Raw genomic sequence first — 9,843 nt, forward strand, 5'->3', positions numbered from 1 at the left:
TCTTAAAATTCAATATAACAATATAATAAATTATAATAAATAAAGTTCAATAGCTACATTTCTATTTCACATTAAACAATAAATTTTTACTGCCAAGCATAAACTCCCATCACCACTCCCAATTCCATGCAATGTGCCTGGCATAATATTTTTTTTCTTTTTCCAATTGTTTTAAAATATAACATGATAATATAATAAATTATAACAAATAAAAAAATTTAGTAGCCAAATTTTTATTTTACATTAAGTAATAAACCTTAATAAAAGTCGAGCATATTAATATTGACGTTATTAATATATACACCATATTAAGCAATGAAATTTAATGATGAGCAAACATATTAATATCAATGCCATTCATATTTGCATCATCAACATCTCGCAAGATCAATCACATCTCTTACCTTAAATGGCAAGAACCAAAGTTCATGATATAAATATTAGAACATGAATATAGCGTGTGCTTTGTGGAGTTTTTGTGTCTGGCAGACAAGTTATGCATACTCTGAGATTGTTTTTCCCTAGTTTGAAATTGAAGAAACAATGATATTCTTTTCCTTGAATAAGATGAAACAACCTCTCACCTGGTGGTAAATATTGCATATTGAATTTGCTGACTGCTTCGAAGCATTATTGAATCATGCAAAATTTTCATTTTTTTCAAAAAAAAAAGGGTAAGTGATCATATAATGTCATCTTTATATTTCCGCATTAATGTGCATAAGATGGGTTGAATCATTTCGTTAGCTATTCTTTGACATTGCATCTAATAATTAAAGAAAATGATATTTTCCTTTTATTTTATTAGAATGCCTGTGAAGGCTATGGAAGCTGGTAATATTGAAGGCAGTTACAGATCAACTTGTTAAACAAATAATATAAATAAGTGGTACTGGAAACCATTTCAGATCAATCTCATTCCACAGTTATCTTGACTGGTTTCCTTGTATATTTATATTTTTCTGCAATTTATAATAGAGATACATGGCTTACAGCATAGGCCCTAGCAGTTTTTAGCTGGAACTATTTGTAGTTACATGCACGTGCGTTCGTATGCTGCTAATCTAATGCAAGCAATCTCATGTTTAGCTCCGCCCTATAACAAAATTCTAAAAACTACGTCCCTACCAAATCAGCATGGGCACAGACCACCCTTTGCTCCAAAACATCGAAATGATGACTAAGAATAGAGTAGCCTTCTAAACTAAACATATATTTAGAGAGGTCAACGAAGCTGCCAACTGGATGGCTGCTTATACAGTTCACCACTCAGAATATACCTTACGGTCAAAAAGAAAGGATTGCCTCGAATATTTCATAAATTTAAATTTTTTAATTTTATTAGATATATTTGTATACGAATTCTATGATAACGGTCTGCAGCAAGAAAGTGAGGTACCTTCCGCGGTCTTCAGCAAGAAGAAAGCGACCTGCAGCACCGACAACGGTCCGTGCTCGTTAAAATAAAACTCAGGGGAAGAATCCAATGGCATGATACAGGCGTACCGAAATTTATCACAAATCACAATAAAGGACAAATAGTAAAAGAATTACATGTCGGTGCGAGTTGTATGTACGTTGCCAGGCAAATAAAAAATGCATAAATTTTGCACTGCATCAGCCAAAAATCGAGGGAAGGGAATCTTTTGCAATTTCAAAAATAATTTTTACTCACATATTTCATCAAATGAGAATATTTTTACATAATGACAGCTGTGGTTTCTATTCCTCTAGTTTTCAACCTCAATATACAAAATGAACAGACAAAGCTAAATATAGAGGTAGAAATCAATAGGCAAAATAAATGTAAAACCAAAAAGTTGGAGAACCAGAAGGGGCCCCGGACATGCAATCGGATGAAACAGGGGGCAAAGAGAAGCTCAAAGAAGCAATAGACTGGAAGCTAAACACCATCCAAAAGGCAACAGCATGTCAATGGCAACAACCTGGAAGGAACATATAACAATGAAGATGCTGAAGTCTAAAAGCTTATACCACGTAGTCAAAAGCAGAATAAAGTAAAGGCGACCATTAGGGTGCTCCATGAAACAGCAAACTCTGAAGATGCTTGCTTAAACTGAAATTTTTCCACTTAAAATATAATCCATCCATATTTTTATAGAATATAAAATGCGAGTATCCCATTAGGAAACTTGATGCGATAGAGAATGATAAGGGCTTGCAGAAGTTTGATGGCCCCATAAACTGACAATGACCGTAAGAAAAGAAGACAGGCAGGAATACTTAATATATATATATAAAGAACAAAACCTGGAGTTCAGAAAATCTAACTGGTAATTAATGAAACGTTAAAATTACGTCAATATAGATTCATTCAACATGCAGTAAACAAAATAAAATTTGAAAAAAAAAAAAGGAGAAAAAACTCTAAAGACATATCTAGGAGCATGTCAGGATGGGCCCTAATAAAAAAACAGCTAACAGAGAAAAGAGCTCCTTTCTTTCTGGATATAATATCATCACCGCAAAACTGTAAGCATCTTTCTCCTCCGAACTCAGAATGATAGATTTCGGATATTTTGGAGCCACTGACGATATGATTTCACAGTTCATAATGCTTTCATTCAATGGAAAGATTTCTAGACAGTTAGAATTTGTATTTTCTTATACAGCATGTTCATTATATAACATTCAACTCACGAACATTATATGAAACCCTAGTTCATAAATTACTTATGAATTTGAGGCAAAATGAATTATGCATATCTAGAGAGGCTTACTTCATTTGAGTTGTCGCATTAGAATATACACAATTTTGAATTCTTTACTTTCGTCATCCATGAAAAAGAAATGCTTCAATATAAATACCAAATTGATGTGACAGGCAAAAATACTAAATGATTTTAATATAAAACATTTTGTGAACTTTAAGATTTATCATCTGGAAAATATAATTTGATTCGACCTGGTCCACTTATATACTAGAAATGGTTTGACTTTAGAAGTTCTGTTGGAATTCTTGATGCTCTTTAAGAGATTATTATATGGATTACACAAATTCTTTTTATTATCTGCAGATGATTCCTTTGTGCCAGAAAGATTTTGCACTCGCCAAGCATTTTTGTGGTGCCAAGCTGGTCATCAAGCTTACTCTGGACTTGTAAAGGACCATTTCCCATGTTAAAAAAGTAAAAGTAAAAAGGTGCAAGTCCAACAGCTTGAAACATAAGAACAAACAAATAATTAGATTCTGATAGTTAATAACAAATGTGCACAATATGCTAATGACAAAAGAATTCCTATTGCATCAGTTACTAAGCAAAATTGCACCTTATTGAATTAAAGAACAATAAACGGCATCAAAACACACGAATCGAAATCAATGGGAAGCACCCATTAAACTTTACAAGCCAAAATAAGCCACATTTCCCATTTCAATTCACTTATTAGAGAACAGAAATCATCAATCTACTGCTTCCGTATCATGATCCAGAATGCACCAAACAACCATAGGAAAAACATTTCTCAACAAAAAGAATAGTAGAATGCTAATTAGCAGGAATCTTAATCTTGCTACTTATCCTGTGCAATGTTAATCATTGTCACCTAAGCAGCGGCTATTTTCGTATTTTCCTTGTTCAACTCCTCCAGCTCCTCGAGCCAGAGCTCGGCGAACTCGCAATCCTTGTACCTCTCAAACCACGGCCCGCCCGTGGTGTAATGGATCGCCTTCGGGAACGTGGTGGGGTCGTTGGGATCGACGTTGTTGTGGCCGACGAGGAAGTTCCAGACGAAGGGGATCTCGCCGATCTCGGCGTCGTCGAGCCACGTGAAGCGGTGGAGGAAGGCCCCGGTTTGGGTGCTGACGGCCTCCGGGGTGAGCGCCGCCCGGTTCTTGGGGTGGCCGCAGTTGTAAAGCACCATGGACGACCAGTTCTTGCGCGGGTACACCGTCTGGACGGCGCCGTCCATCTTGGTCGTCTCCTTGGGGGCGTACTCATGATGGACGCACATGATCGCGTACCTGTCGTCGATCAGGGCGATCAATTCCTTGATGTCGGCGAGGTAGAGGAAGTCGCAGTCGACGAACATGGCCCACCCCTGGAATCCGGCGAGGTGGGGGGTGAGGAAACGGGTGAAGGAGAACTCGGTGCTCTCGGTGGGGCCGCGCTCGCGCCAGAAGAGCCCGGCAGCCCGGAGCTCCGACTGCTTGATGGGGTGGATCTCGAGCGGAACCGAGGAGCGCTTCAGGAGGGAGTGGCGGCACACCTCGAAGGCCGCGTCCTCCCGAGGGTCGTACCCTATAAAGATCCTGAATGACGGGGGCCCTTCGCCGGCGAGATCCGCGACGGCGGCGGAGCAGGGAAGGATCTCCGAGCCCATGATGGAGCCTAAACGATGGTTCTTTGGTGAGGGAGGGATCAAAGATCTAGGGATTGGGAAAGAAATTATGAGAGGGGAGACGGGGATGGATTGGAAGAGGGGGGAGGGGAGTGAAAGAGGCGGAGGAGGACTGGAGGAGGCTGATGGTACGCGTCCCGCTCGGGGACGGCACCCACCGTTTTTAACGTTTTTCCGTGTAATTTGGGCTCCGGGTTTCGAGGTGGGAGGTGAGGTTACCGGTGGGCGGGGGCTAGATTGGTGGCGCCCCTGGTTACGGGAATTGCCCGGAAGGGTCGAGGAAAAAGAGCTCCGTTTCCGCGGGCGGTCATGGGATCCAATGGCCTGGAGCGTTTGGTGCGGGAGAATTAAATCGGATTCGGAAGTGGTCCTGTCTCGATGGCTACGAATTTATACAGCTGGCTACGAGCCTACGAATGGTCAATTGATGAAATCGACATAAGCAAGCTAAATATGAGTGTGAACTTGTAAGCCAATTTGTAAAATTGATTATTATGTCCATATAAAGATAGAATAGAAGATAGATTATTATGCAAAATTTTATCAAAACTAAGTTGTTTTTTTCACGCTAAAATGAAAGTTCAATACATTACGAGTACGGATACACCCAATAAAATCAGAAAATAACAAGTCTCGAAGTACTCTGGGCAACTTCGCCTTCCTAGCCCACAGGGTATCAATGAAGTGGTAGGCCACATAAAATGTCATACAATCTGCAGCCCCATTGGCCTCTCTGAGAACTAGGCTGTTTTAGTGGAGTGGTTTTGATAAAAAAAAAAGTTCTAGCTTTTCTCTTTTTCCAACAAACCCAAGAAATTGCACATATTAGTATATAAGAAATGAAGCATGCATATCCTTTTCAGAAAAGTTATCATCCTTGAAGAGTAGATATCAAAAAAATGTGATGGGAGTTTGGGGAAATTCCAGCCTAGCGTAGAGCCTAGAACAGATGGCAGATGTGAATGGGCAAGTTACCAGCAAATTAACCACTGATTTATTCAAGAGGCCCATCAACACACCTCCAATGTATGAGCCCATCTAAGAAGAAAAGCTTTCTGGATGGGCTTGGGCCTTCGGTTTTACTACTTCTGATGATATCAAAATAGAGCTTTATCCAATATTTTGCTTCAAATTTTCTACTCTTTTCTCTTCTAAGTCCCGTTTCAAATTGTAACCGACTTAACACCATCGTTATTTTTCGTAAAACTATTGCTAGATCTGAAGATCAAGCTAGTGTGGAAAAAAAAGTTTGCAAGTGATCAGTAATGACAACCAGCACAAGTGGGGAGTTCAAATTGTACAGATTTTTCTTGGAAAAGATGAAGGAAGATGAGGTTTTAAGATGATCGTAGGAGTCTTGGAGATATCATTATGCAACTCATCTTGTATAGGAGGTCAGATTGTAGCTTATTACCAAAGTTCGTCGCACCAGTCTATACTAAGCCAAAGGAGAAACCAATCTCATGTTCGATTAAACTCTTTCGTCTGCGAAAGAGTGTGTCAAAAGCTGATCCAAAAGTATTTATGTTGTGTGACTATTTTTGTAGGCTGAAAATATTGATGCTCAAACATTTCCTCGAAAACATAATTGAGACATCAATATTGATTCCTTCGGTTCTGTATGGTTGAAATCCTAATTAAAATTGTCGATGCAGTGAGATCATTGTTATGAAGATTTTCTTGGCGGTAAATTATATTGGCATATATAAACTCTAGCATTTGGGATCAACCTCCATCTAAATAAAGTAACACAGAGTCCAGCATGGGATACTATAAAGACAAGTTGAAGCATAACTTGGCATTAATTTCTCCCAACAAGTATGTATTCCATGCTAGTTTGAAACATAATCTACCATTGATCCATCATTGTAAAGCTCTTTACTCTCTACTTTTTCAAATTTAGAAATATAATATTAATTATGTGATAGTTGGTTTTTGCTATCAAATAAATAATATTGAAAATTCTTTTTTTTTTTTTGCAACAGAGTTATTGGGAAAAAAAAATGTTTCTAAACCTATTTACTTAATATAAAACATTGTCTGTTTTATTATTCTTTCAATAATAAAACATTATTTTCAAACTAAATAGCGAAATAAATCAAATAACAACTATTATTTTTATTATATGACAACTACTAGAATGACTAGATGATTTCTAAAATGGAAGATGGCATTTGTTATTATATTTTTGTTTTCAATTGTATAATATAAGAACTCTAGAGTCGGTATAATGGCGCTATAGTGCCGATGCTTGTTGTTTTAAATATCTAGCAAAAAAAAAATGAATATTGATCCATGGGTGTTATATTGCACCTCTGATCAGAAAGATATTCTACAAGTTTCTTAGGAAAGCAATATCATTTTCACCACTAGGATATCCTGATTATAAACTTCCATACAAACTGGCTATTTGAGTAAATACTTATTTTACATATCTAAAATACTTTTGATCATCATGAGAATCATGTACATAATGGGCTACCTCGATCAAATTACGCTACTGCATGAATCCAAACTAGATTTCGATAAGAATCAAAGTTAAAACCCCTTTAAGTATAAAAGAAATGTGGTGCTTAATTTTAGTTGGAAGACAAATAAAGGGAGTGGAGAGAGAAATTAGTGGAGCAAATTGAGTGGTTGGCATGCATCTCCTAAGTGGTCACAGCACTTGTTTACTCATGCTCATAGGCAAATACTGGCTGCCCTACATGAGCTAGCCCATTTACAATGGCTTGGGCTTGATCTCAAGAAAGAGACCCAAAGCCCATCAATACTCACAAGGAAATAGGAATCCACTTTTCCATTCTTACAATACTTTTCAGTGTTCAGCTAACTCCCAAGCTTATCCCCACAAGATACATAAAATATAAGATGATGTCATTATGATCTAAACTAACTACCCATATAATTCTAAGCCGAATGTTTGTCTGATTTCCCTTTCACCAACAGTGGATTTGGAGACAAACAATCTTGGTTTATATGGCAGGTGAAGCATCTCTTTCCCTACCGTTGCATCCAAGGGAGGATAAGGCTCATCCGATCAATCCAATCCGGACCGTCCACCCAACGACGAGGCTTCCCCATCCATTAGCGGAATACAAGTGAAGTGGACGCGAAGAAACGAAGCACTATCATTTGATTATGCCCTTAAGCAAACCCACCTCCGTCCTCCCAGCTCCCTCCTCTTTCTCTTCTCTTCTCTAACGACTTTCCCACTTCTTCCCACCGTCTCCACCATTCCTACCTCCCTCTTATAGCTATCCATCAATATATAACACTGGCTATCTCGCATGCATCGTTCTCGTTAGAGAGGTTTGGGTTGCCGATCGAGCATGGAGACCGAAGGGAGTGTTGCTGTCGCCGGGAGAGCTGAGATTGACACCAGCAAACCGTTTCAGTCCGTGAAGGAGGCCGTCGTGCTCTTCGGAGAAAGGGTCTTGGCCGGCGAGGTCTACGCCAACCGGCTTAATGAGGTGACGATCTTTTTCTATATATCCATCTATCAATGCCGCTTCCAGTTTTTTTTTTTTTTCATTTATGTCCTTTGGCTAAGTCAAGAGATTAGGAATCTAGGACTGGAATGGAATTAATAATAAGGTTTGTTGGTTATTGAAATTAATAATAAGGACTTGGCCTTTAAAACAACAACGGAGCTTGCTTTAAGTAAATCAAAACACATAGCCAAAGGTTCCTTTTGGGTGGGAAACCTCCCACTTCATCAAAAATAAATAAATAAATAAAGAAGGAAAGAGAGGGGAAGATCTAGCTAGCACGCTTTTGAAGACTTTTCAATCTTCTTCTAATCTAACATTCTGGTGTTTCCCTGAGTAATGAAATTTTAACTGCTAAATTATTTCCAACTAATGGAATTTGTAATTATGGTTAATTCTTAGTAATATGAAATCCTTCAGTTGGTTTTCTCAACGAGATTGCCCTCAAATGGAAGAAATGCATCATGATTGATATCATAGCACTCAGAATAACCACCTGATACAAGGATCTTAACCAAGAAATTAGAGGGTCGCCGCGTTAACTTTTTCCTGTCATATTAAAGAATTTAGCTTATCATGATGGAATGGAGGTAATTCAAATGTTAATTAGCTGCACAAGAGTACTCTAAAGCAGATGTTTTTTGCAGTGTTTTTTATGATGCATCAAAGCATATTCATACTAGTAACTGACCATTTTTTTTTTAGCTAAACAGATTCGAGCTGCAGCAAGCAGGAATGTGCATGGAGCCTCGCAACTGGGATCTATAATGGCGGAGCTAGAAGAAACAAAGCAAAACCTCGAGCAGGCACGTCAAGAAAGCCTAAAGATGGCGAGCTGCCTCACCTACCTTAGGGAAGAGCTCGAACAGACCAAGATGGAGCTCAAGCAATTGCAAGCTAGAGAATCTGAGAAAAACGTCATAGATTCGGAGGCTGATGAAGACCTAAAGTTTGTTGAGAATGCAACAGAGATTGAAATTGAGACGCCGATGATGAACGAAGGGTGGGAGTTCCAAAAGAAGAGGTATGTTACGTTCGCCAACCCTCCATCCCTGGCCCAAGTCATAAACACAGAAGAGCAAGCGTTGGAAGGGCAGGTTTCTGTGGAGAAGGAAACAGTGCCAACGAAGAAGAAGAAGAAGCCATTGATCCCATTGATAAGAGCATTTTTCGCTAAGAAGAGGAGTTATGAAGAGGGCTCATCACCTAAAGTTCGAGGTCCATAAGAAAATGTTGAAAGGAATTTCATATATATCCATATCTGTGCCTAGATATTCGGAGGATAGCTTCATTTTTTTTCCGCAAATTTTTCTGTCATATATTTGCAGTGTCATATAATTGCAGTGGGTCTTATCATGTTATTGACTATAATATATCGAAAACATACGAAATAAACAAGGATCTGTTCATCATTCAATTTTCTTCTCAATCATCAATTTCAAACAGAAAAGTTGAAGCATTAGGAAGAATAATTTCAGACAGTTCTCCAGTATTTTAGCTACAATTATCATTTCCATTCACACTATTTTTGCCAATTAATATGTACAGCCCAGAACTCTTACTTATACTCGATCACACATGAACATCGACGATTGAGCTATACACGTCAAGTAAAGAAAGAAGAGGAAGAGAAGCTGGGTGCTGAAATTTCAAACAAAATCTTCAAAATTCTGACCATTTAACCCTGTACTTTTGGATGACTTGTTAAAGAATTCTATGCAATCTGTGATGGCCTCCTCGTAGTGAGATGTTAGCGGATATAGATTCACCGAACTGGATGATCTTTTCGGGATATCGGGATGTTCATCAACTCTCTGATGGGTAATTGTTGGAGGCTTGTGGGGAAGAGAGAAGAAGCCCGCGAGGATGTTGCAGAAGCGACCAAAGAGCTTTGTTGGCCACATACTCAGCTTGGATACCACCCTAGCCCTCGTATTCTGTCCCTTGTGGCTCACTTGCACCATAAAGCTCTGTCCTTGGAGCTTGGACA

General features: G+C 38.7%; 2 protein-coding genes across 2 annotated transcripts; one reads left to right on the plus strand and one right to left on the minus strand.

Annotated features, from left to right (window-relative positions):
* Nucleotides 1-1,480: 1,480 nt before the first annotated feature.
* On the minus strand, nucleotides 1,481-4,667 carry LOC120105883 (protein CDI-like). The gene is made up of 2 exons (XM_039118631.3): nucleotides 3,568-4,667; nucleotides 1,481-1,946 (listed from the first exon to the last, which is right to left on the minus strand). Exon 1 carries the CDS (start codon nucleotides 4,342-4,344, stop codon nucleotides 3,568-3,570), a length of 777 nt encoding a protein of 258 aa, XP_038974559.3. The 5' UTR covers nucleotides 4,345-4,667; the 3' UTR covers nucleotides 1,481-1,946.
* A 2,828-nt stretch (nucleotides 4,668-7,495) lies between these two features.
* Nucleotides 7,496-9,494, plus strand: LOC103703877 (WEB family protein At3g51220-like). Its single transcript, XM_008786901.6, has 2 exons — nucleotides 7,496-7,835; nucleotides 8,567-9,494. Exons 1-2 carry the CDS (start codon nucleotides 7,695-7,697, stop codon nucleotides 9,077-9,079), a joined length of 654 nt encoding a protein of 217 aa, XP_008785123.2. The 5' UTR covers nucleotides 7,496-7,694; the 3' UTR covers nucleotides 9,080-9,494.
* The last annotated feature ends 349 nt before the right edge of the window (nucleotides 9,495-9,843 follow it).

This window comes from Phoenix dactylifera, chromosome 6 (assembly GCF_051530095.1).
Source record: "Phoenix dactylifera cultivar Ajwa chromosome 6, Ajwa_hap1_PhDact_Kaust_v1.1, whole genome shotgun sequence".
NCBI classification, from domain to species: Eukaryota; Viridiplantae; Streptophyta; class Magnoliopsida; order Arecales; family Arecaceae; genus Phoenix; species Phoenix dactylifera.